Source organism: Amblyomma maculatum, chromosome 1 (assembly GCF_055883805.1).
Source record: "Amblyomma maculatum isolate TAMU_Amacu chromosome 1, ASM5588380v1, whole genome shotgun sequence".
NCBI classification, from domain to species: domain Eukaryota; kingdom Metazoa; phylum Arthropoda; class Arachnida; order Ixodida; family Ixodidae; genus Amblyomma; species Amblyomma maculatum.
Window position 1 is genome coordinate 96,408,525 of NC_139344.1, and position 25,296 is coordinate 96,433,820.

The 25,296-nt window shown below is 48.5% G+C and overlaps 1 protein-coding gene across 3 annotated transcripts; it reads right to left on the bottom strand.

Annotated features, from left to right (window-relative positions):
- Positions 1–8,050: 8,050 nt before the first annotated feature.
- Positions 8,051–24,964, bottom strand: LOC146203249 (E3 SUMO-protein ligase PIAS2-like). Of its 3 annotated transcripts, XM_084588617.1 has the most exons (4): positions 24,789–24,964; positions 20,918–21,088; positions 20,573–20,791; positions 8,051–9,223 (listed from the first exon to the last, which is right to left on the bottom strand). In XM_084588617.1, exons 2-4 carry the CDS (start codon positions 21,041–21,043, stop codon positions 8,954–8,956), a joined length of 615 nt encoding a protein of 204 aa, XP_084444743.1. In that variant the 5' UTR covers positions 21,044–21,088; positions 24,789–24,964; the 3' UTR covers positions 8,051–8,953. The 3 variants fall into 3 exon arrangements, with proteins under 3 accessions (XP_084444743.1, XP_084444741.1, XP_084444742.1); XM_084588615.1 differs by having other exon boundaries at positions 20,573–21,088; XM_084588616.1 differs by lacking the exon at positions 24,789–24,964 and adding an exon at positions 23,056–23,445 and having other exon boundaries at positions 20,573–21,088.
- Positions 24,965–25,296: the final 332 nt, after the last annotated feature.

Below are 25,296 nucleotides of genomic sequence, written 5' to 3' on the forward strand. Positions count from 1 at the left end.
CGTAGTAGCATGTCAGCACGCTCTGAAGTCTCGGCGTCCTCTCCTGTCCGCTGCAGAGGCGAAAGCCATGTCGATCACATCCGTGGCTGGGAAGAACGAGACACCGAAGCACAATCAGTGGGCCAAGCTGTTTATTGGTGAGTTCCCAATTCGTAGTAGCATGTCAGCACGCTCTGAAGTCTCGGCGTCCTCTCCTGTCCGCTGCAGAGGCGAAAGCCATGTCGATCACATCCGTGGCTGGGAAGAACGAGACACCGAGGCACAATCAGTGGGCCAAGCTGTTTATTGGGAGTTCCCAATTCGTAGTAGCATGTCAGCGCGCCCTGAAGTCTCGGCGTCCTCTCCTGTCCGCTGCAGAGGCGAAAGCCATGTCGATCACATCCGTGGCTGGGAAGAACGAGACACCGAGGCACAATCAGTGGGCCAAGCTGTTTATTGGGAGTTCCCAATTCGTAGTAGCATGTCAGCACGCTCTGAAGTCTCGGCGTCCTCTCCTGTCCGCTGCAGAGGCGAAAGCCATGTCGATCACATCCGTGGCTGGGAAGAACGAGACACCGAGGCACAATCAGTGGGCCAAGCTGTTTATTGGTGAGTTCCCAATTCGTAGTGGCATGTCAGCACGCTCTGAAATCTCAGCGTCCTCTCCTGTCCGCTGCAGAGGCGAAAGCCATGTCGATCACATCCGTGGCTGGGAAGAACGAGACACCGAGGCACAATCAGTGGGCCAAGCTGTTTATTGGGAGTTCCCAATTCGTAGTAGCATGTCAGCGCGCCCTGAAGTCTCGGCGTCCTCTCCTGTCCGCTGCAGAGGCGAAAGCCATGTCGATCACATCCGTGGCTGGGAAGAACGAGACACCGAGGCACAATCAGTGGGCCAAGCTGTTTATTGGGAGTTCCCAATTCGTAGTAGCATGTCAGCGCGCCCTGAAGTCTCGGCGTCCTCTCCTGTCCGCTGCAGAGGCGAAAGCCATGTCGATCACATCCGTGGCTGGGAAGAACGAGACACCGAGGCACAATCAGTGGGCCAAGCTGTTTATTGGGAGTTCCCAATTCGTAGTAGCATGTCAGCGCGCCCTGAAGTCTCGGCGTCCTCTCCTGTCCGCTGCAAAGGCGAAAGCCATGTCGATCACATCCGTGGCTGGGAAGAACGAGACACCGAGGCACAATCAGTGGGCCAAGCTGTTTATTGGGAGTTCCCAATTCGTAGTAGCATGTCAGCGCGCCCTGAAGTCTCGGCGTCCTCTCCTGTCCGCTGCAGAGGCGAAAGCCATGTCGATCACATCCGTGGCTGGGAAGAACGAGACACCGAGGCACAATCAGTGGGCCAAGCTGTTTATTGGGAGTTCCCAATTCGTAGTAGCATGTCAGCACGCTCTGAAGTCTCGGCGTCCTCTCCTGTCCGCTGCAGAGGCGAAAGCCATGTCGATCACATCCGTGGCTGGGAAGAACGAGACACCGAGGCACAATCAGTGGGCCAAGCAGTTTATTGGGAGTTCCCAATTCGTAGTAGCGTGTCAGCACGCTCTGAAGTCTCGGCGTCCTCTCCTGTCCGCTGCAGAGGCGAAAGCCATGTCGATCACATCCGTGGCTGGGAAGAACGAGACACCGAGGCACAATCAGTGGGCCAAGCTGTTTATTGGTGAGTTCCCAATTCGTAGTAGCACGTCAGCGCGCTCTGAAGTCTCGGCGTCCTGTCCTGTCCGCTGCAGAGGCGAAAGCCATGTCGATCACATCCTTGGCTGGGAAGAACGACACACCGAGGCACAATCAGTGGGCCAAGCTGTTTATTGGGAGTATCCAATTCGTAGTAGCATGTCAGCGCGCTCTGAAGTCTCGGCGTCCTCTCCTGTCCGCTGCAGAGGCGAAAGCCATGTCGATCACATCCGTGGCTGGGAAGAACGAGACACCGAGGCACAATCAGTGGGCCAAGCTGTTTATTGGGAGTTCCCAATTCGTAGTAGCATGTCAGCGCGCCCTGAAGTCTCGGCGTCCTCTCCTGTCCGCTGCAGAGGCGAAAGCCATGTCGATCACATCCGTGGCTGGGAAGAACGAGACACCGAGGCACAATCAGTGGGCCAAGCTGTTTATTGGGAGTTCCCAATTCGTAGTAGCATGTCAGCACGCTCTGAAGTCTCGGCGTCCTCTCCTGTCCGCTGCAGAGGCGAAAGCCATGTCGATCACATCCGTGGCTGGGAAGAACGAGACACCGAGGCACAATCAGTGGGCCAAGCTGTTTATTGGTGAGTTCCCAATTCGTAGTAGCATGTCAGCACGCTCTGAAGTCTCGGCGTCCTCTCCTGTCCGCTGCAGAGGCGAAAGCCATGTCGATCGCATCCGTGGCTGGGAAGAACGAGACACCGAGGCACAATCAGTGGGCCAAGCTGTTTATTGGGAGTTCCCAATTCGTAGTAGCATGTCAGCGCGCCCTGAAGTCTCGGCGTCCTCTCCTGTCCGCTGCAGAGGCGAAAGCCATGTCGATCACATCCGTGGCTGGGAAGAACGAGACACCGAGGCACAATCAGTGGGCCAAGCTGTTTATTGGGAGTTCCCAATTCGTAGTAGCATGTCAGCGCGCCCTGAAGTCTCGGCGTCCTCTCCTGTCCGCTGCAGAGGCGAAAGCCATGTCGATCACATCCGTGGCTGGGAAGAACGAGACACCGAGGCACAATCAGTGGGCCAAGCTGTTTATTGGGAGTTCCCAATTCGTAGTAGCATGTCAGCGCGCCCTGAAGTCTCGGCGTCCTCTCCTGTGCGCTGCAGAGGCGAAAGCCATGTCGACCACATCCGTGGCTGGGAAGAACGAGACACCGAAGCACAATCAGTGGGCCAAGCTGTTTATTGGTGAGTTCCCAATTCGTAGTAGCATGTCAGCACGCTCTGAAGTCTCGGCGTCCTCTCCTGTCCGCTGCAGAGGCGAAAGCCATGTCGATCACATCCGTGGCTGGGAAGAACGAGACACCGAGGCACAATCAGTGGGCCAAGCTGTTTATTGGGAGTTCCCAATTCGTAGTAGCATGTCAGCGCGCCCTGAAGTCTCGGCGTCCTCTCCTGTCCGCTGCAGAGGCGAAAGCCATGTCGATCACATCCGTGGCTGGGAAGAACGAGACACCGAGGCACAATCAGTGGGCCAAGCTGTTTATTGGGAGTTCCCAATTCGTAGTAGCATGTCAGCGCGCCCTGAAGTCTCGGCGTCCTCTCCTGTCCGCTGCAGAGGCGAAAGCCATGTCGATCACATCCGTGGCTGGGAAGAACGAAACACCGAGGCACAATCAGTGGGCCAAGCTGTTTATTGGGAGTTCCCAATTCGTAGTAGCATGTCAGCACGCTCTGAAGTCTCGGCGTCCTCTCCTGTCCGCTGCAGAGGCGAAAGCCATGTCGATCACATCCGTGGCTGGGAAGAACGAGACACCGAGGCACAATCAGTGGGCCAAGCTGTTTATTGGTGAGTTCCCAATTCGTAGTAGCATGTCAGCACGCTCTGAAGTCTCGGCGTCCTCTCCTGTCCGCTGCAGAGGCGAAAGCCATGTCGATCACATCCGTGGCTGGGAAGAACGAGACACCGAGGAACAATCAGTGGGCCAAGCTGTTTATTGGGAGTTCCCAATTCGTAGTAGCATGTCAGCGCGCCCTGAAGTCTCGGCGTCCACTCCTGTCCGCTGCAGAGGCGAAAGCCATGTCGATCACATCCGTGGCTGGGAAGAACGAGACACCGAGGCACAATCAGTGGGCCAAGCTGTTTATTGGGAGTTCCCAATTCGTAGTAGCATGTCAGCGCGCCCTGAAGTCTCGGCGTCCTCTCCTGTCCGCTGCAGAGGCGAAAGCCATGTCGATCACATCCGTGGCTGGGAAGAACGAGACACCGAGGCACAATCAGTGGGCCAAGCTGTTTATTGGGAGTTCCCAATTCGTAGTAGCATGTCAGCACGCTCTGAAGTCTCGGCGTCCTCTCCTGTCCGCTGCAGAGGCGAAAGCCATGTCGATCACATCCGTGGCTGGGAAGAACGAGACACCGAGGCACAATCAGTGGGCCAAGCTGCTTATTGGGAGTTCCCAATTCGTAGTAGGATGTCAGCACGCTCTGAAGTCTCGGCGTCCTCTCCTGTCCGCTGCAGAGGCGAAAGCCATGTCGATCACATCCGTGGCTGGGAAGAACGAGACACCGAGGCACAATCAGTGGGCCAAGCTGTTTATTGGTGAGTTCCCAATTCGTAGTAGCACGTCAGCGCGCTCTGAAGTCTCGGCGTCCTGTCCTGTCCGCTGCAGAGGCGAAAGCCATGTCGATCACATCCTTGGCTGGGAAGAACGACACACCGAGGCACAATCAGTGGGCCAAGCTGTTTATTGGGAGTATCCAATTCGTAGTAGCATGTCAGCGCGCTCTGAAGTCTCGGCGTCCTCTCCTGTCCGCTGCAGAGGCGAAAGCCATGTCGATCACATCCGTGGCTGGTAAGAACGAGACACCGAGGCACAATCAGTGGGCCAAGCTGTTTATTGGGAGTTCCCAATTCGTAGTAGCATGTCAGCGCGCCCTGAAGTCTCGGCGTCCTCTCCTGTCCGCTGCAGAGGCGAAAGCCATGTCGATCACATCCGTGGCTGGGAAGAACGAGACACCGAGGCACAATCAGTGGGCCAAGCTGTTTATTGGGAGTTCCCAATTCGTAGTAGCATGTCAGCACGCTCTGAAGTCTCGGCGTCCTCTCCTGTCCGCTGCAGAGGCGAAAGCCATGTCGATCACATCCGTGGCTGGGAAGAACGAGACACCGAGGCACAATCAGTGGGCCAAGCTGTTTATTGGGAGTTCCCAATTCGTAGTAGCATGTCAGCACGCTCTGAAGTCTCGGCGTCCTCTCCTGTCCGCTGCAGAGGCGAAAGCCATGTCGATCACATCCGTGGCTGGGAAGAACGAGACACCGAGGCACAATCAGTGGGCCAAGCTGTTTATTGGGAGTTCCCAATTCGTAGTAGCATGTCAGCACGCTCTGAAGTCTCGGCGTCCTCTCCTGTCCGCTGCAGAGGCGAAAGCCATGTCGATCACATCCGTGGCTGGGAAGAACGAGACACCGAGGCACAATTAGTGGGCCAAGCTGTTTATTTTGAGTTCCCAATTCGTAGTAGCATGTCAGCACGCTCTGAAGTCTCGGCGTCCTCTCCTGTCCGCTGCAGAGGCGAAAGCCATGTCGATCACATCCGTGGCTGGGAAGAACGAGACACCGAGGCACAATCAGTGGGCCAAGCTGTTTATTGGGAGTTCCCAATTCGTAGTAGCATGTCAGCACGCTCTGAAGTCTCGGCGTCCTCTCCTGTCCGCTGCAGAGGCGAAAGCCATGTCGATCACATCCGTGGCTGGGAAGAACGAGACACCGAGGAACAATCAGTGGGCCAAGCTGTTTATTGGGAGTTCCCAATTCGTAGTGGCATGTCAGCGCGCTCTAAAGTCTCGGCGTCCTCTCCTGTCCGCTGCAGAGGCGAAAGCTATGCCGATCACATCCGTGGCTGGGAAGAACGACACACCGAGGTACAATCAGCGGGCCAAGCTGTTTATTGGGAGTTTCCAATTCGTAGTAGCGTGTCAGCGCGCTCCGAAGTCTCGGCGTCCTCTCCTGTCCGCTGCAGAGGCGAAAGCCATGTCGATCACATCCGTGGCTGGGAAGAACGACACACCGAGGTACAATCAGCGGGCCAAGCTGTTTATTGGGAGTTTCCAATTCGTAGTAGCGTGTCAGCGCGCTCCGAAGTCTCGGCGTCCTCTCCTGTCCGCTGCAGAGGCGAAAGCCATGTCGATCACATCCATGGCTGGAAGAACGACACACCGAGGCACAATCAGCGGGCCAAGCTGTTTATTGGGAGTTTCCAATTCGTAGTAGCGTGTCAGCGCGCTCTAAAGTCCCTGTCCGCTGCCGAGTCTACCTATCAAGATGAGAGCGGAAGGGGACAGAGGGGCCGCCCGGCAGGGCTAGGCAAGAAATCTTCTTCGATACCGATACTCGATACCCTGAAAAATTGTATTTTCGATGCCGTTACAAGATACAAGATCGAAATCTAGTTCCGATACCGATACTCGGTACTGTACCGTCGATACTTCGATACATCACTGAAATCACAACATAGTAAAGGTGGTAATACGATTAGCGAAATCAGGAAATTTTAACCTGCTTTCTGGAATCTTTAGAGCACTCCTATAGAGTAGCTTTTCTGAAAGGGCTTAAACGGATACGCCAGCACGGAGTTATTGAAGCTCCTTTGTTTGGACAGCTGTCCTTGTCAGAACTTCACATTGAATTGAAGCCATGATTGCAATGAAGCGGTTGTCTCCACAAGCAACCTAGCGAGAAATTTCTTTAAACTAATGCTGTTCATGGGAACTGACCGGTGAGCACTAGACTATGCATCTGAATTTATTTTCTTTTTATTCTGTTTTTCATTTCATACTATTTGCTACTTACCCGGTGACCCCTGCGTAAATTTCTCTGTGCTAAAATGTGCAACCCGCCTGTGTTTGGAGAACTGAGCAGTTATATTGCCATTAGTGTGATAAACGTTTGAGGCTCTGCATATTGTTAAAAGCTAGAGGGAAAACAAAAATAAAATGGCTGAACGTCATTTAGTCCGGGAAGAGCGTGATGTGGGCGTTCTAAAAGTGACACTAATGAGAAAAGCCTCTCTACATACGCACACAAGCACATTGCAGTGTTGTATTAGATGAAGATGCCTTTTATCAACGTGTTACAGTGAACCATAGCTGCGATGAATGTACTGGTTTGAGTGTGGGCGTCCGTTATTACACGTAAATTCGTTCATATCTTTGTGCGTGTTTGTTAACGGCTTAGCAGCTTCGTGGTACTCACTCGGTGCTCAAACTTCCTCATTCAGTAAAGGGAATCTGGAAATGTGGTTAACGTTCAGGGGCCGGGGCATTTGTAAGGAACTCACACGGTACTATACAAGCCGAGCTGTCTCAGGGCCTGTACTACTGTCTGAGCTAGTGCCATCAACCCAAAGTCTCAGCGCGGTTTCAATATTGGAAGTTTTCTTTAGTATCGACTATCTTTAAAATACACGATACTTCAAAAATATGTTTTTGATACCGATACCATGGTATTTTCATTTTCAGCACACGATACCTAATACCGATACACAAAGTGTATCTAAAGATAGTATAGAAGATACATGTATCTTCGATACTGCCCATGACAGCCGCCCGGCGCGCGACGTCAGCCCTCCCACTCCCGCCCTCTCCGCAGTAGCTCCGAGGCCAGGAGGGAAAGCATGAGAGTTCCTCTCAAAAACGAGGGTGAGGGTGTTCGCCGCGTCGTGCGGGCGAAGGGAATGGAATCTCCGCACAGTTATTAGGTTTTGTAAGCCGAAAAGGTTTTTTTTTTTCTCTGTGTGCACTGACAACAATGCTTTTGAGTTGAATCCCTTTTTAATTATACACTATGTAGGGGCTTATCTGATAAACGCATGGTTATTTCGCACATTAGGTGTGCCTGTCCAACATCACGACGCAAGTGATCAGCAGCGGTCGTTGTGCCGCGAATATCTGGGGAGCTGTCAGTGCAACAGGCCTCGGCCCTCTCCTTAGACTGCCACCAGAGTTCAATGGAGAAGCTGCTGCGACGTCCTCGACCACTATCATCACTTACGTGTTGGCCGTGTCATTTAAAGATGGAGTGTTTCTCCTGCAGAAAGACTATAGCCCCGTCCATACTGCGCGAGTTGTGAAAGCCTTGCTTGAAGAACGGGCTGTGCAGCTATTGAAGTAGACGCCAAAAGTCACCAATATTAATAAAATTGAGAATGTTTGGGGAATATTGTGAAGCAATCGAAACGCATCAACCACAGCACGCGTTCAAATGACCTTTGGGGGCGGAGGGGGGGGGGGGGGGCGTCAAAACGGGGTGGGACAATCTTTGAGAGCGACTCGGTTACGCTGACTCTTTATACGAGTCCCTTCCTCGGCGCATAGCTGATGCCATCAGCATGAACGGGAGCTTCACTCGTCATTAAATTTTGAGTTTGCATAAAAACACTTCGGAAGTTTTTTTTTTTTTTTTTTTTTTTTTTTTTTCAATCATTTCCACCTGTTGTTCATTTCTCCTGTATGTTGGCAAAATAGAGCCGATCGCGGACGACTAAATCGCAGACAACCTCGTTTTCTGTAAAAATGTACAATTTTTTTGCGGTCAGTTCGCGGTGGTGCCGCATGCGTGCATGCCATGGATCGGAATTACCTTCAGCTCCTCTCCGCGCCGGCGCGGGCCTTTAGAGATGCCGCTACCCGCCTCCTCCTTTCTGTAGCGAGCACAGCAGCGGAACACCACTGGAACGGCGCGGCTGGTTTCCATGATTACGGCGCATGCTCAGTAGCGGCTTGTGCCACGTTACGCGTCGCGCGGAGGAGGAGCCGGCGATCATGGAGGAGCGAACATGACGTCACGCGGCCAGCCTTCGCAAGCGAAGTGCCGATAAAGCCGCTCCCTCCCCCGTTTTTTCGCTCTCCTAGTTAGAAGCTCCCTCCTAGTTTTCCCTATCGGGCGACCGTCGCGCTTGGCCGGAACCGGTTGTCAACGGCGCATGCGCAGTAACGGCCTTTTGGAGGCATTGGCGAAATGCGCAAACCTAGCCTAGTGTATCACAGCTTCTAGCTATGCTGAGCTTTCGCTACAATAAACACTCACAGAATCAAAAGGCAGTGTTTAAGGCGCTATCGCGTCTCTTAAGATTAAGCATAAGCGTCCTCCCCCTTTTTGTTTTAGGCCTACCACAGAACTTTACTTTTGCTAGCAGGAAAGAGACCCCGAAGCTAATCAGATGATGGTCGCATATGAGTGGGGAGGAGGTGGCTTCCAGTACCCGTCAGACGAATACGTGATAAGTCACGCTTATCATGGAGGGGCTGTTGCTTCTATTGGCTTCTCAACGACGATATCAAAGAAGTGGCAGCCACACGAAGTCACATTCTGCCAGCATATAAACTTGCTGGGAAGATCATGAAAGTAGAGTCGCTATCGGTTGCGTTGAGGATGTCCAGAGTGAATAGGTCCACGCGAATGTCTTCGACGTGGATTTTTCCACTGCACACGGGACAGTTCCAGGCCGGCCGAAGCACACACTCGTTGGCAGTAAGGAACGAGAACGCGTCGAAGCACTGCATGTGGAGGCAGCTGATTCCGCGGCTGGGAACCCGCATCCTGGTCATCGTTAGCGGACAGAGTAAAGACACCTGCATGCGGCAAAAATATGCTTGGTCATGGCGTGTGTCGTCTTTGCAAATACAAACGTATGACGCCATGTCACATGCGGCAATTAAGTAACATGGTCACACGAGTAACGACTCTCATCAGACTTCGAGCTCACCGCGAATTACATCTTCGGGCGCAAGCAGTAAGTATGTACGAATTATTGAACAGAAATATAAGTAACGCGACAAAGAGAATGATCAAGAGAGAGAGAGAGAGAGAGAGAGAGAGAGAGAAATAAACGTTTCCTTCCTTTACAGCCTGTCTAAAACTCGAAAGGTACAAAAGCATTGCACGTCAACTGATCCAGACCATCTTCGATTTCTTTTCAAAAGATCATGGCCTACTGTGTTACTACGATAAAGATTATCACAGCTCTTTTAGGCGAAAAAGTTTCTTCAGCCTTTCGCCGCCATATTAAGTACGCAAGCAGCAGCAAAACCTAGTCACACAAAACAATTGTAAAACTTACGTTTTTACGCATAATTGTTAAACAGTTTTTTGCACACATAATACACATTGATCGTGCTTGTGCCTTAGATTAAATTTGTTTTTTTTTTTTAAATACAAACCACAGAAGAAGGTACAAAATGATGGAATATTGAAATCCTTCATTTCATGTTATCATAATAGTCATTTCAGCAATTTTTTAAAAGTTTTCAGAAGCAAAAAGCCTATAAAATATGCCATATCACTCAACGTAAGGTGTGTTGCAAAAAAATCTAAATTTCAGAATTTTTTTTTTAGGCATATTCAGTCATAAATTGTGTAGGGAGGTAGGATTTGTAAAGACATGAAAGGGGGTTTCACAGTACCATTCAATTGTATTCATTTCTGAACGTTTAATTAGAGTAATCTGTTTTAGGCGAGAGAATTTTGCAAGTTGTCCTTGCATTCAGCCATGGCGTTCTTGCTCTTTACTGCAGCGCACTTCTCGACGGCTGCAAACATATACAGAACCATTGCATTGCACTGCTTGAACACAATTGTGCGCTAAGCCGATGCGCTGCCAGCTTCGGCAACACAGAAATCTGCTAAAAGGCAAGGATACAAATTAAAGTAAATCAGCAGCGTGGCAGGGACACTAGGACACCTCCGCACAGTGAGCGGAGATGCGGATTCAGACGGCTGCAGCGATGGTTCTTATCCCCTAGCTGCGAGAAGGCTATCAACTGCGGGTGCCGCTTTCTATGCGAGCTTGAGGAGAGCGACTAGAGTGTTTCTCAGTGTAAACCAAGGAGGCTATCAAAACTGCTGGAGTGGAAGTCACCTATTCTGGCCAATTGGCTTGGGTGAAGCCTGTGGCGGCCTTCTTATGGGGGGCAAGAAGCGGCCTGCCAAGCGCTTGGGAGCGCTGTTCGCCGGCGTTGCGAGTCCGTTTCAGGTGTTTACAAGATTTTTAAGTTATGCTGGATGCCTCCGAACCTATTTAATTCATTTGGGTTTTTAAGAACTTCGACTATATCCGAGTACTGGGGCGTGTTCAGCTCTCAGTGCAAAAGTCGCAGCTCAACCACCATCAAGCCTTTGAGTCGAGCCATAGCAACGCAAGTGTTATATAGTTGTGTAGATTATGTCGAGTATAATAGCGCTGGATTAACTGTACGTCTAAATAAAACTGCCATTAAACTTTGAACTTGGGGCAATATCGAGTCGTATATTCTTGGAAAACTTATGCTTAGTGTAATTGCGCTGGACTAACTGCGCGTCATAATTAATGATAATTAGTTAATTGCGACTAAAATTGAAATTTATGCTATACTTCCAAGTCGTATCGTTGCGTAGTTCATATCAAGTACAGTTGCACTAAACTAATGTCGTTACACTACACTAGGGTCCCAACTTCTGATGCAGTGCGTGCTTTTTGCCATTTTTTGTGAGCCATCGGACTTGATTCGCGCTTGTAAAGCAAGCTACTGTGCCTGTATATGTATTTCATATGCCTTCTCCCACATCGTCACCCATCATAATCTTCTTTCTTCTCTCCTTCCCCTTCCCCAGTGCAGAGTAGCAGGCCAGATTTGAATTATTCGGGCCAACCTCTTTGCCTTTTGCTTTCAATAAAGCCATCTATCTATCTAACTTCTGATGATTAGTAATTATGATTAAAATTGTACTTTATTCCGCAACTTCAAGTCATCGACGAATAGCATTGAAATTAAAACGCTAAGGAGCGAAAAATTTATTTAAAATAGAGCTAATACTCGTTTAACTCGGTTATACGGAGTTAGACGGCCATTTTATTTTCCATTTTAGCGGCACCAGAATGCAGCTTCCTCAATCGGAATCGGGCCCATGACCCGTGGATGAGCAGGTGGAATCCTTTGCCAAGGACCACTAGGCTGGATTTACAAGCTTCCTCTAAGACTGAAATATACCTGGCACCGGCCTAAAGTAGAAAATAATAGAGACCTTTAGTTTAACGCTACCGCTTACCGCTACCATCTGCCGCTACCGCGCGAGCGTCAGTACGCATGTACAGATCACCCCGAGGGCGACAGATGGCGCCGTATTCCTGTCAAATTTAGGGAGCCTACATGTCTCGCCGGCTCCCTAGTCAAATTTCGGCGGACTCCCAACGCAGGGACCAATCAGCGCGTGTAGTGCCCTAGCCTCCTTCCATGGTAGTGCTGACGGCGCGCGGTAGCGGTAGACGGCCGCCGTAAGGGGCAGCGGTAAACTAAATGTCTATAATATGAGTTTCTTCATATTCTTTAATGGACTCTCTTGAGACGCAGAAACTGACAATCATGTAAGTTTTCAACAAAAAGAAAAACAACTAAATCAAGGCATGAGAAATAACAATGCACGCAACAAACCTAAGTAACAATCAAATTCAGTATTTTGCAAAATTAAAAGTAAGAGGGAAAACAGCTTCCCATGCTTTATAAAAAGAAACACTGCTGTATATATTAAACCCGGTCATCACATTAATATGGGCAGCATTATTAAGCCTAAAAGCTCTAAAATTAGTGGACACACTGATTACTGGGCACTATTTTACGATGGATATATATGCTCGGATTGCGCTCTATGATTCACTGACAGTATGCAATTTTAGACTGAAACGAGCGACGTTTGTTGTCTATGTTACCATCGATTATAGGCGTATTGTTGCAATTCAGTTTACAATTTGCAACAGCGTCGTAAAGAGAATGCATTTGATCAAACGGCAGCTTCCTACACCTAATACACTAGTGCACCTATCTATGCAGCTGCATTAATCGTGTGTACATGGTGATTATAACTTTATAATTTTAATATATAACTGTTTAGTCATGCGCAGCTGATTGTACAAGTATTTTAGTTAGCGGTTGACTCCATAGACGACACGGAATTGAATGAAATGGTCCTCACAGTATTTGGGATTAATTTCTAATTTTCTGTTAGTCGAATTATTTTAGCTTGCATTATTTCTTTTTGCTGGTAAATAATCGGGTGACCTTTCGACAAACTCGGCCTCTAACCAAAGTAATTTCGTAAATATAACCCCTCAACCCCCCCACAATTTCTAGGACTGAGCGTACTCAATTTCAGGCGATTTTATTAAACTTCTCAGGTTTTTTGTTTGTGCGATCGTATAGCATTTCAATGAAAATTTGTCGATCCAACGGTGCACTTGGCTAAAATAATCCGGAAATATAGATGAATGGGCCGTGAACAATCGAAATTTTAATAATTCATACAAAATGTATGTCTTTAGTTGAGTACTCCAAGGAGATAGAACATACTTTTCTGAATTTTTACACTAGCGCCGAAAGTCAGCAAAATATTTTCTTCAAGAAATCCTGAAGAAGCAAGAATTTGAGGGGTTTAAAATAAATTTTAAATACAGATATAGAGAAATTAATTTAACTTCTTAGTTCATTACACATTATTTACAGGATTGTTTGCATAAAAAAAATACAGGCAGAGGGGTTACGGCAATACCCAATCTTTAATCATTTTGTTCCCACAGCCTTAATCCGCCTTTTGCGGGAGGATGTGGCGCCATCATGCGGGAACGGGCAAGAAACACATTGGACGGCAGTGTAGCAGACGACGCGAAAGCACACCATACGAAATGGCTGCGCCAACGCAGGTAAAAAGCGAAAGCTGTCCCTTTTTTTGCCCTCAGGAAGGGAAGTAGTGACAGTGATTGCAGTATATCATGTTCACGCAGTATGGGGGAATGTTACAGCGTTTTCACAATCCACTCATAACGCACGCATATATACTGCCTTCGCATTGCAAGAGCGTGTAGCGCGGGCTGTGTTCGACGTGACAGAATGAGACGCTCTCAGCGTGCAGGTTTTCGGCAGACAGGAGAGCACGGGGGCAGAGAGAGAGAGAGAGAGAGAGGGAGAGAGAGAGAGAGGGATCTCAAAGGGCAATGCAGCCAGGGGTTTGTTGATGCTGCAGAGCTAGGTGGAATCGTCTCCTGTGACTTACGAGCGGCGCATATGCGCGGGGTGTCTTGTGTTACCGAGCACAATGCGGTCACTGCGGCGCCGGCATGGTGCAATGGGCGTCGCTTCCTCATCGCGTCATCTAAATGCGTGCAGCTATAGGATTTCGGCGGTGATGCAGGCACTGCGAAAACAGGGGGCAGACGATCGAGCCGTACGTGAAAGTGCTGGAAGATATATATAGTGGCTGCACAGCAACCATAGTTCCGCATAAAGAAAGTAACAAAATTCCCATAAAGGAAGGTGTTAGGCAAGGAGACACGATCTCCCCAGTACTATTCACAGCTTGCTTAGAGGAAGTATTCAGAGACTTGGAATGGGAGCAGTTAGGGATAAGGGTAGATGGAGAATACCTCAGTAATCTGTGATTTGCTGATGACATTGCCTTGCTAAGTAACTCGGGGGATGAACTGCAAATAATGATTGATGACCTAGACAGGAAAAGTAGAAAGGTAGGCTTAAAAATCAATATGCAGAAGACTAAGGTAATGTTCAACAGCCTCGGGAAGGAACAGCAGTTTACGTTAGGTAGTGAAGCACTGGAAGTAGTAGGCGAATATGTCTACTTAGGACAGTTAGTAACCGCAGATCCGGACCATGAAAAGGAAATAACAAGAAGAATAAGATTGGGATGGAGCGCATTTGGCAAGCACTCGCAGATTATGACTATCAGCTTACTGGTATCGCTCAAGAGGAAAGTATACAACAGTTGCATCTTACCTGTACTCACCTATGGGGTTGAAACGTGGAGGCTAACCAAGAGGGTTCTACTTAAGTTGAGGACAACGCAGAGGGCTATGGAACGAAAAATTGTAGGGGTAACATTAAGAGAAAGGAAGCGTGCAGAGTGGGTCAGAGAAATAACTCAAGTTACTGACATTGTAGTAGAAATCAAGAAGAAGAAATGGGCATGGGAAGGACATGTAGTGCGAAGAGAGGCTAACCGATGGTCGCTTAAGGTGGGTTCAGACAGGAGGACCGGAGCGCGGATGGTCCGCGCGCGTCATCGCTACCCGCGCCCCACGTGACGCCGACGTCACTGCTCTGAGCGATGGCGGGCGAGCGGCGTGGTCGTCCGGGCGGAGCGGACTGAATATGCCAAGCGCCTTTTTCGGACCGAGATTGTTTTTGCTCTTTTTGCTTTATCGCTGCTGTCTCCGCATTGCTACGCCCGCGCTTTTCGTCTCGCATTGTTCGAGCGGCGTATTGTTTGTGGTGCATGCGCTGCGTCGTTCGCTCTGTGTTCGCTGCGATCGTTTTCTGTGTTAGAGCTTGTGGCTGTGCCAGAGTTGTAGCTTTACTCGGTTTCTAGTGCTTATTATGGGTGAAGTAGCGAAAAAAGCGCTCAGTGATGAAGCGACAGTCACGTTTTTAGCGCTCGTTGAGAGCTGCCCACCGATATAGAATATTGATGATGTTTGCATTAAATGAACGCTTTTTCGCTTCCTCGTCGTCCTCGCACACTTCACGTAAAACAGCCAGAGCAGCGAGACTAGAGTCCCTAGAAGTATTTGTCTAGGGACCCTAGCGAGACGATGGTTTCGCTCGGCATCCATGTTGAAACTCTCGGTAGAAAGGTTTTCGGCAGCGCGCCGCCACCGATGGGGAGGAGGGTACACGCGGATGGTCCGCTGGCTTCGTGTGAATGCTCGACGGCCGGATCGACGCGCGGACGCGGGGTCACGTGGCACCAGATCCGTGCTGACGCGCGCGGATCATCCGCGCTCCGGGCCTTTCGTCTGAACCCACCTGCAATGTGGGTTCTGACGGGAGGACCGGAGCGCGGACGGTCCGCGCGCGTCAGCGCTACCCGCGCCCCACGTGACGCCGACGTCATTGCTCTGAGCGACGGCGAGAGTGGCGTTTCCGTCCGGGGCGCGTATTTATATGGGTTTGCTCGGTACGGTGGTTTCGCAAGGGTCAAAACGGCAGAAGAGACGAAGAAAGCGGGCTGTTCCGACTAGCATCTACCGCCCCCAGGAGCCGAGCAGGCTAGTGATTAGAGACGCATGCTTTTTCAATGGGCGTGATGATGGAAGCGGCACTAGCTTCAGAGAGCCTATAATACTATTACTACTACTACTACTAAATAATAATAATAATAATAATAATAATAATAATAATAATAATAATAATAATAATAATAATAATAATAATAATAATAATAATAATAATAATAATAATAATAATACACACATTAATGTTTCTCTGCTAAATTAAAACTGTGAAGATAATATTTAACCAGTTAATTCGGCCGTTACCTACAGACAGTTCAGTGCCAACTTCGTGAAACGAGTCTTCCTCCATACTACTACTACTACTACTACTACTACTAATTATTATTATAGGCTCTCTAAGGTAATGCTGCGTCCAACATGACACCAATTGAAAAAGCATGCGTCGCTAATCGCTAGGCTGCTCGGCTACTGGGGGCGGTAGATGCTAGTCGGAACAGCCCGCTTTCTTCGTCTCTTCTGTCGTTTTGTCCATTGCGGAGCCACCGTACCATAGAGTTAATACAAAGACTCTAGAGGGAAAGCTGCCCGTTCACCCAATGCATTCGATGGGTGACCGCGTGATTGCCGCCATTATTCCACTGTTCATTGGTTGCCAGATGAATTTCACTTGCTAAATCTGGCACATGAAGATGGTTTGAAGCTGGCAACTTAGATCGTGGGAATATGGCGGCGTGCAGTTAACCGACGGCGGGCGGCTACTGTTCAGTAGGTGCTGTAAACAACGGCAGAATCGTCGCGTGTGGAGCATTTCTTGTGATATTATGCTTCGCGTACCTACTGTAACATCACATATGTGTCCTGATTCTTCTGAGTTGTTATCGCAAGGCCGGCTATCCCTGCGATTGTTTCGCGCTTCGCATGCATTTCGTCCGTCGAGCGCACATGCATCTCCTCTGTGCCCGATCACCTGAAAATATGTCAGAAATTTGCTTTGGCGCAAGACGACGACAACAGTATATTAAAAAAAAAAAACAAACGAATTCCACAGCAACGGCCCTTGGTCTATCCGGGATGGCTAGTGCTGCATACAGTAAATGTCAAAGGGTGCTCGTGTGTGTTTACTGTTGATCTGCTATGTCTGCTCGCAAACATGGTTTCCAATTGTTCTATATCATTCCTTTATGGCCAAGAGGGTGCCTGAAAGATTATATAATATGCTTGAAACTTGAAAACAATGTATAGAAATTTCCTACAGTTGTGTTATCGGCAGCGGTTTTTAAAACTTTTGTTCAAACCTTTGTTCATTTTTGACGCAGTGAGCATAAACTGTACTGGCCACAATGATAAATTTGATGATGGCGGCTAACCAATGAGAAGCTCGTTTCCCTGCCCAGCTTTCCCTCTAGAGTCTTTGTATTAACTCTATGCACCGTACCGAGCAAACCGAAATACGCGTCTGGGGCCCCGCACCGCGGAGCGGACTGAACATGCCGAGAGCCTTTTTCAGTCCGCGCGGACCGAGCGTCCGCCGCGGACCGAGATTGTTTTAGCTCTTTTTGCATTATCGTTGCTACGCCCGCGCTTTTCGTCTCGTATTCAGTTCGAGCAGGGTATGTTTCTTGTGTATGCGCTGCGTCGTTCGCTCTGTGTTCGCAGCAGTGCATCGTTTTTGTGTGTTTGTGCTTGTGGGTGTGCCAGATTTGTAACTTTACTCGGCTTCTAGTGCTTATTATGGGTGAAGTAGCGAAAAAAGCGCTCAGTGATGAAGCGACAGACAAGTTTTTAGCGCTCGTAGGCAGCTGCCCACCGATATGGAATATTGAAGATGCTTGCAATAAATGAACGCTTTATGGCGTCCTCGTCGTCCTCGCACACTTCACGTAGAACAGCCTGAGCAGCGAGACGACGGTTTCGCTCGGCGTCCATGTTGAAACTCTCGGTAGAAAGGTTTTCGGTAGCGCGCACGAACAGCGGGGGAGGAGGGTACACGCGGATGGTCCGCTGGCTTCCTGCGAATGCTCGACGGCCGGATGGGCACGCGGACGCGTGGTCACGTGGCACCAGATCTGTGGTGACGCGCACGGACCCTCCGCGCTCCGGTCCCTTCGTCTGAACCCACCTTTAGGGTAACAAACTGGATTCCAAGGGAAGGAAAGCGTAGCAGGGGGCGGCAGAAAGTTAGGTGGGCTGAAAAGGGCATTGTCTCGGCCGGAATGCACACCTGCAGGAAACACACGGCATTTTTCTGGCAGTGGATGATTCAGCGCTGTAGCCGGTTTCTGCCCTCAGAACGGATGTGGTCGCAGCGATGGAAAGGTACTCGGTGCACAGATAAGGGTCATTCTGTTGTGAAAGGACCTACAACCTTTCTGCCTCCACCGCGATTTCTGCGGAATCGACGACTTGGTGACACATGGGCATCTCCTACATATCGGATGCGCATCTCGGTCAGGAACCAACGCTGTTCTAGGTCCAGAGCGATCCACTTTGAGAGTGAACGAGCATGAAACCTCCAGGAGACAAATTTGTACCGGGCGCGGTTTCCTGGCCATTGCAAACGGTTGGACGAAGACTACGATTATCAAGCTTCCTAACGAAGTGCATCTGATTGCGTACACCGAAGGAACGAAATCCGAATGCTTTGGCGGGTACGAAGGCGAGCCTGTAAGGTAAAAAAAAAACTGCGTCGTGCAAGAGTGTCAAGTGCGTCATAGGCTCCGAGCGGCAAAAACACAGATACTATACAGGTATGTATGCCTCTAAAGGAAATATGCATGATGAAAAGTACCTACTGGAGTTTGCACCCAGCCTGTAACGCACCAGCGATAGCTGCCATAAGGATTTATTCGGGGTGTGTCTGCTTTAGTTGCACCGGGGCCTGATGGCGATGTATTTTGTCGTTTCTTTTTTTTATGTGTGAAAGGGCTAGGTAGCTCAGATATCACAGGCGGCTGTGTGCGCTAGGCCGTAATATTTAGCATGTTTTATCGTGGCTGCCACCTAACAAGAAAAAAAAATACGGCGTTTGTTGTAATGCACTGCCGTTCGCGAGCATCATGACCAGCTCAACCACTCGGCTCGCGAACGGTGATGCATCACAACAAACGCCCATTTTTTTCTTCTTTTTAGTCAGGCGGCACCCGTGATATCTGCGCTACCCAGCCCCTTCGCACATAAAGAAAACAAACGACAAATTACATCGCCATCAGGCTCCGTCGCACATAAAGCAAACACGCGCCGAACAAATGCTCATTGCGGCTATCACTGATGGGTTATACAGGCTTGGTGCAAACTCCAGTAGATACTTTTCATCATGCACATTTCCTTTAGATGCATACATACCTGTAACGAAGTGTTTTTCGCACAGTCGAGGGTACGCAGTCTGTTTCTAAGGTCGGCCATTCACATCTTGACGCTTGGTTGCCCTAATTCAAGCTTCACGTCGTTGTTGGTCGCGGCTTGCCGAAGGAAGCCTGAAAAACCGCGTCTTGCATCCCGGCACGCCTCGAGAGTGGCAGTCGTACGCGGCAGATGTGGTTGGCATCGCTTTGCCAAGCCTGTGATGGTCACTGTGCCGTCCGGTGCCCGGTGTCGCCAGCTCCCGTGCACTGGCGGCGCCGAGAAACGCCGTCGACGCCGTCCAATGTGTTTCCATCGGTCGCCGCTACGACTTCGCGCATGCGCAGGAAACTCGCGCAAAAGGCGGATAGCTTTGCACCCAGCGGCAAACTTTAGTGTTAAAATCACCAAAAATGGCACTTTGAAGAGAATTTGCGGCAAAATGATATTTTAGATGAGATACAAGAGCGTGAATATTTAGACAAATGCGAAACAGTTCAGCGCGTCAGATATGCGTCGTTTGATATGGAGCGAACCTTCGACACTGCGCCGTTTCTGCTCCTGCCACGATGACTGACGCCGGCTTCAAGTCTTGGGTGCCACTGCCACTCCAGCAGTTTTTTTTTTATAACCTCTTCGATGCAAGCCATACGGAGCTGCCCTTCGACCGAGAAGCGCATTTTGCGCGGTCCTTGTGTTTCCGCGAAAAGGAGTCGGCCCTTGTCAGCAATAAACTATAAGAAGCATTCACGTAGGGCATGCACCGTGCACGCTGCTTATGTGTCTCATTGACGTCGGCTAGCCTTCGCTGAGTGAAGAGCAAATACGGACCAACTCTGGGAACGAAAGGCTAAATTTGCAAAATTATTTTCTTGCCAAAAACAAATAATTCTGATTAAACATACAGGAATAACTGCCATTGAATGATACTGTGAAACTTACTCTTTCATATTTTTACTATAAGACACCTCACTACGCAATTGACGGCTGATAATGTCTCGCAAATAATTTTTTCAAATTAAGAATTCACTATCTGACACAACTTATGTTGTTTTTTCTCTGACATTTATATTAGCTTCTCTGCCTTCTGGGAAACTTACCTGAAATGATACTGCGAGAACATAGTTTGATAAATTTCAAATATTTTTCTACCTTTTGTGGTTTATGTTTAAATAAAAAATTCAGTTGAATTTAGTGCACATGAAAGCGCAATCCGTTTTATTTGAACAAAAAAGTTTTGTAGTTGCACCCAAAGAAGTTTATTTTTGCAATTTTATTTTGTGTGAGTATAGATTTTGCTACCGCTTGAAAACTTATGATAGCGGCCTCGGCCAGAAAATAATGTTCACCAAAAATAACCTGGGTAATGTTTATTAGGTAACAGAGAATGATTTGAAATAATTAATCGGAGATGGCTGAGCGCTAAGTCTGAGTCTGTCGGCGTATATAATAACCCTAATGCAGTGGTTCTCAGCGATAAAAGGCCATGCCACTGTCCCCTGATAACTGGATGCTGTTGCGATGATATTTTCCCAACCAGTTCTTTTTTTAAGATATATTTATATTCCAATGAAGGATGCAGCCTCACCTTCAGATCCTCCGTGTAAGATCCTCCTCTGCTTGCGAAGTGGGCCCGCATTAGAGCCAGTGTGTCTTCCCGTTTGTGCGCGAAAGGAGCTTTTTCGTTACTCCAGCGCAGCAGCTCGCTTTCAGAGACTTTCACAACTTCGGCGACGTTCACTTTGATGTGCGCCGGGATGCCTTCGCCCCAAACAACCAGCTGATTAGCGTGAAAGCAGGAGAGGAGCTGCGTTACGTTGACCATTGTTAACGGCAAACCATGATAGGTGTTGCCGTTCACGCTCAAGCTTGCAGTACGACCATCGAGAGCGCGATGGTGCGATTGGAGCTCGAAGTGAATGAGAACCATTACCGGATACTGTCGGCTTCCCGTGACTGTTGAGAATTTTCTCTCGTCGCAATCAGAGCCCTGGAGCTGGGTGACGACATCCAGCCGCAACCTCTTCACTGGGAGGTAGAACGGCTGGTCCGGAATCATTGACACTGCTGTGAGGAATGAGACGAGCCGCTGTCTTTCTTCTAGCTGGAAAATAAAGTTCAATGTCAGGAAACGTCGCATGTAGTTAGGGCGCATGATCATAACAACTTGGTTAGGCTTTTTACTATGCTTCATAAGGGCGTGGTGTGCCCTAACAGAAAATATGCATAGCCGATACTTATAACTGCATTTGTTGAAATCCTTAACATTCAACCCCAGAAAATGGTTCCTTCAGCATTAAAGGCCAACTAGTTTTAAAGGAGGATTGTTTAGTGATCAGCGAATAAGAATGCGGCAGTGAGTACGTGGCCTCCGATAATCGGCGTTTTTTTTTGTGCCTATAAAGAGCTTTGTCAATAAAAGTACTGTACTGTGCGGGATCTGCAATGCGTGATAGAGCGAAACAAAACTAGGGTGCTTGAAGCAGAACTGCATGGCTCGCCATCTGCTGTCACACAGCGTGGTCAAGGGTGCTATGGTGAGCCACGCACGCGTTGTGTCGCTCGCTTCTCCATGACGCGCACTTCGTGCCCATGGTTACGGCTGCCGCTGGGCGTCAGGTGATCATCACTGTCAGTCTGCTTTGGCTGGTGCGATAGATAACCGAGCCTCACAGGGCGGCTTTTGCGCGCGGCGCAACGTTGCTCGAATCTCATATCTTTCAGCAGGCGAGCCGTGCCGGTCGAGCAAGAAAATTTTTGACATTTCTTTTCATCTAAGCTCACTTGTGCGTTCCACCATTTACAAAGAGTGCACCTTCTCAGCATCACTAATACGAAGTAGAATATTTACTGAGAATGTAGAAGTTTCCAGTTTCACTTCAGTTATAAGGAGGCTATAAGATGTTCTCCAGAGATCTGCCTCATTTATGTATTGCCACGTTACCTCATCGCACTGCACGCGTTTTTTTTGTGCATTTTGCCATAAAAAAAAACAAAAAAAAAAACAACGGCCGGTTGTCGCCGTAAAGTTATCCTGTCATCATGCTCAGCTGAAAACGGCGCATCGCCTGTTACATTACGGGCCCAGGTCTTACTTTGATGGCGAAGCAGTGTCAATACATTTGAAATGTCAAGAAGTAGGTAGTATATGGAGAAGAGAAAGGCTGATTATATATATATATATATATATATATATATATATATATATATATATATATATATATATATATATATATATATATATATATATATATATATTGAGATTGCGGTGCTGTGTTTAGACAAATATGATGGCAACTTTGTCAGGCACGAGCCACTAACTAATGTAATGGTTTTCATGAAATAAACCATGCTCAAAAGGTAACGCCTTTAGAAAGATACAATCGAGTCAGAAAACGTTGCGCGCCACGCAGAACGCGCTCGGGAGCTCCGTCGTCCATCGCAGCAGCTGAAAAAGGAGCTCGCCGATGGTTATACGGCGCATGAGCAGCTGTCACGGGTGTCACAAGAGCATCACGGGAAAGCGTGCGACCAGACATGCCTGCTTGAAATGAAACGACACGCATGCGCAAAACGCTCCTGGCACGGCATCATTCATTCGTAATATTTATTCCCGACGGTGACCCAAGGCCTAGGGCTGTAGTGGGTGGGTTAGGTGAAGGTAAGGGCGCTGCAACCGAAATGAAGTCTAGCAGGGCACTAAGTTTGCGCATGGCGTCGGCACTGGGGGTCATCCATTCTTCGTATGTCTGGATGTGGTGGGCAGAGGTAGTGGGCACGGAGGCTCGCCGTGGGAGGACTGGTGTTATAATCAACAGAGTCAGCAAGGGAACTGGGCCCTCCTGGTTCGGCGCCATCGATTCAATGTCCGGTGTGAACGCTGCACCGGCTTGCATCTTGTGAGCGAGAACTTGGGCCCGGCGAGAAAGACCAGAAAGAATCGGAAAAGTAATGCCGGAGACAAGGTCCCAAAACAAACACCTCCGCTTATGTTTAAGTCGTGTAATGAAAGAGTCAGGTATTATGAGAGGATGGGAGAACAATAAGCGTAGAGTTGAACGGCGGACTCACGTCGAGACTATGCCGATGGTCTTCCTCTGGCTGCTTGCCAGCGGCCTTATGGACAGTCCTGTTCCTGTTTCCTTGTGCGTCAAGAGGAGTCGGAGTGGACTTTCCCAGTTTTGCTCACACGGGGCGCCACCATCAAATTAAGATGGCTGCGCCCAGGCATTGAAACTAAAATAGTCTATATTTACTTCGGGAATCCGGCCTGTTTGCAGGGGGTGTGCTTCTAAGCCACCATGCGGTTCGCAATGCTTTCTCAGAGTTCCAACTTTGCTGAAGGTAAGGGAAATTTTCCTCCTTCCCTATACAATGTGAACGACTTCCACGAATGCTATAGGAACACCACTAGATGGATTAGAAACAGACCCCATGGGCTCTAAACTTTTGACAAAGGCTGTACAGTTGTCGGCACTTCTTTCTAGAGCGCTTCAACAGGTTGCTTGTGGTCAAACGCTTGACGCCTACTGATAACGCCTGGTTTCAGATAGCCTGCATTTGAGCATGCGCCCTCACACTGATTAGAGGTCATGCTACTTCATATCACTCTGCTCTTTCATAGCAGCGATCGCGAACGATTGGCGGTGAAAGCGCTGCAGGCCGCGGAAACAAACTAGGATAACAGTTATCGGCTCGCAACAGTGATAAGCACGACAGCATGCTCGCTTTGGGATGCGGAAATGCATTTTGCGCGCTTGAGAGAGCCATGCATTGCCTCAAGTGTCATGTGCGGCTCCGAAAATTTTGCACATTTAAAAAAGTCCAGTATTTTTCGAGACGTGTTATCTCGACTGTTTCTGCGGTATAGCGCCTTCACTGGTGATCGTTGGCGACGTTGGCCGAGTACCAGCGCGGCGATAGTCGGGAAATGCAATCTGTGTAGGGGCGCATGCTCAGATGTAGCCTATCTGGAACTATAGGCGTTATCGGTAGGCTTCGCACGTGCAGTCAAAAGCAGCCCATTCGGGCACTGGCAGACGTCAGTTTTATGTTGATCGGTCCTCTATCGCAATAAAAATAATTATTCGACGAATCGGAAGGCATGAGGGCTGAAATAAACAGATACAGTGCAGTTGGTACAAAGTGGACGTTGAAGCGCTGCATCGGTTTAGGCCAGCACAAGGTGTATGGCACACATTAAAACTTTGGCAGCCAGGGCGACATGAAACGACGTCTCGTTTGTGAGAAACTTTCACAATTGACATCGCTCGGTTAATTTATGAGCAGCTTTTGTTTAATGTTTTAGAGAATTAAGCCATATAATCACGTCGCCACTGGAACAAATGCCTGCCACGAAAATTATCTGTCAAGTTGAACAGGGCTGCCCTTCCTTTCTGCTCTCCCAAGACACGCCGTGGATATTATTCTTGGAAAGAACCCAGCTTCAAGAAGCATTTTACATGAAAGATTTGTGAATGGTTTTGTGCACATACTTACTTAAGGTGCGAACGTTCTGCCGCGGAATGCAAGAATGCCTAAATAATTTTGTCTGACGCATGTAGTGAATCAGTGTAATAGATGAGCCTTGCTTTGGATAATGAACTATTCCTAAAACCTTGAATTCAGAAAATGCCTTCACATATAGCCTGCTCTGAGGGCCATTTTGTACCGATGGTTACATATGTAACACTAACTCAAGCAAATAGTTTTACACATAAAGCCACACCAATGGAGGAACAGAACTTGAAGGGCAAACAAAAGGCTTAAAAGAAAACGCCTTACCAGGATGAAGTGCTACGCACCTGAAGTTACGATGTTGAAGCCGTCGCTTCTAAGGCAGTGCACCTCTGTACGGAAAAGAGCTTTTCGCGCTGGCATCCAGAGAAATGGTTCGCTTCGAAAATCAATCTTTTGTACAGTTTGCGACGAACATCCACCACGACGATGCGAACAGGAAGAAAACGAACAGTGCAGGCGTGACTTACGCACGATATGACGCAGGCGCCGCCTTAACGTCGCCTATGGGTCGAGCATTTGCTATCATAAAAAGGAAAAGGAAATGAGGGGCGGGGGAGGCTATCATGAAAATCAAAATCAAGATAACTACCACTCAGAGTTCGTGAAACTTTCACTTCTGTAAAAAAATATATAAATATATATATATATATATATATATATATATATATATATATATATATATATATATATATATATATATATATACATATATATATATATATATATATATATATATATATATATATATATATATATATATATATATATATATATATATATATATATATATAT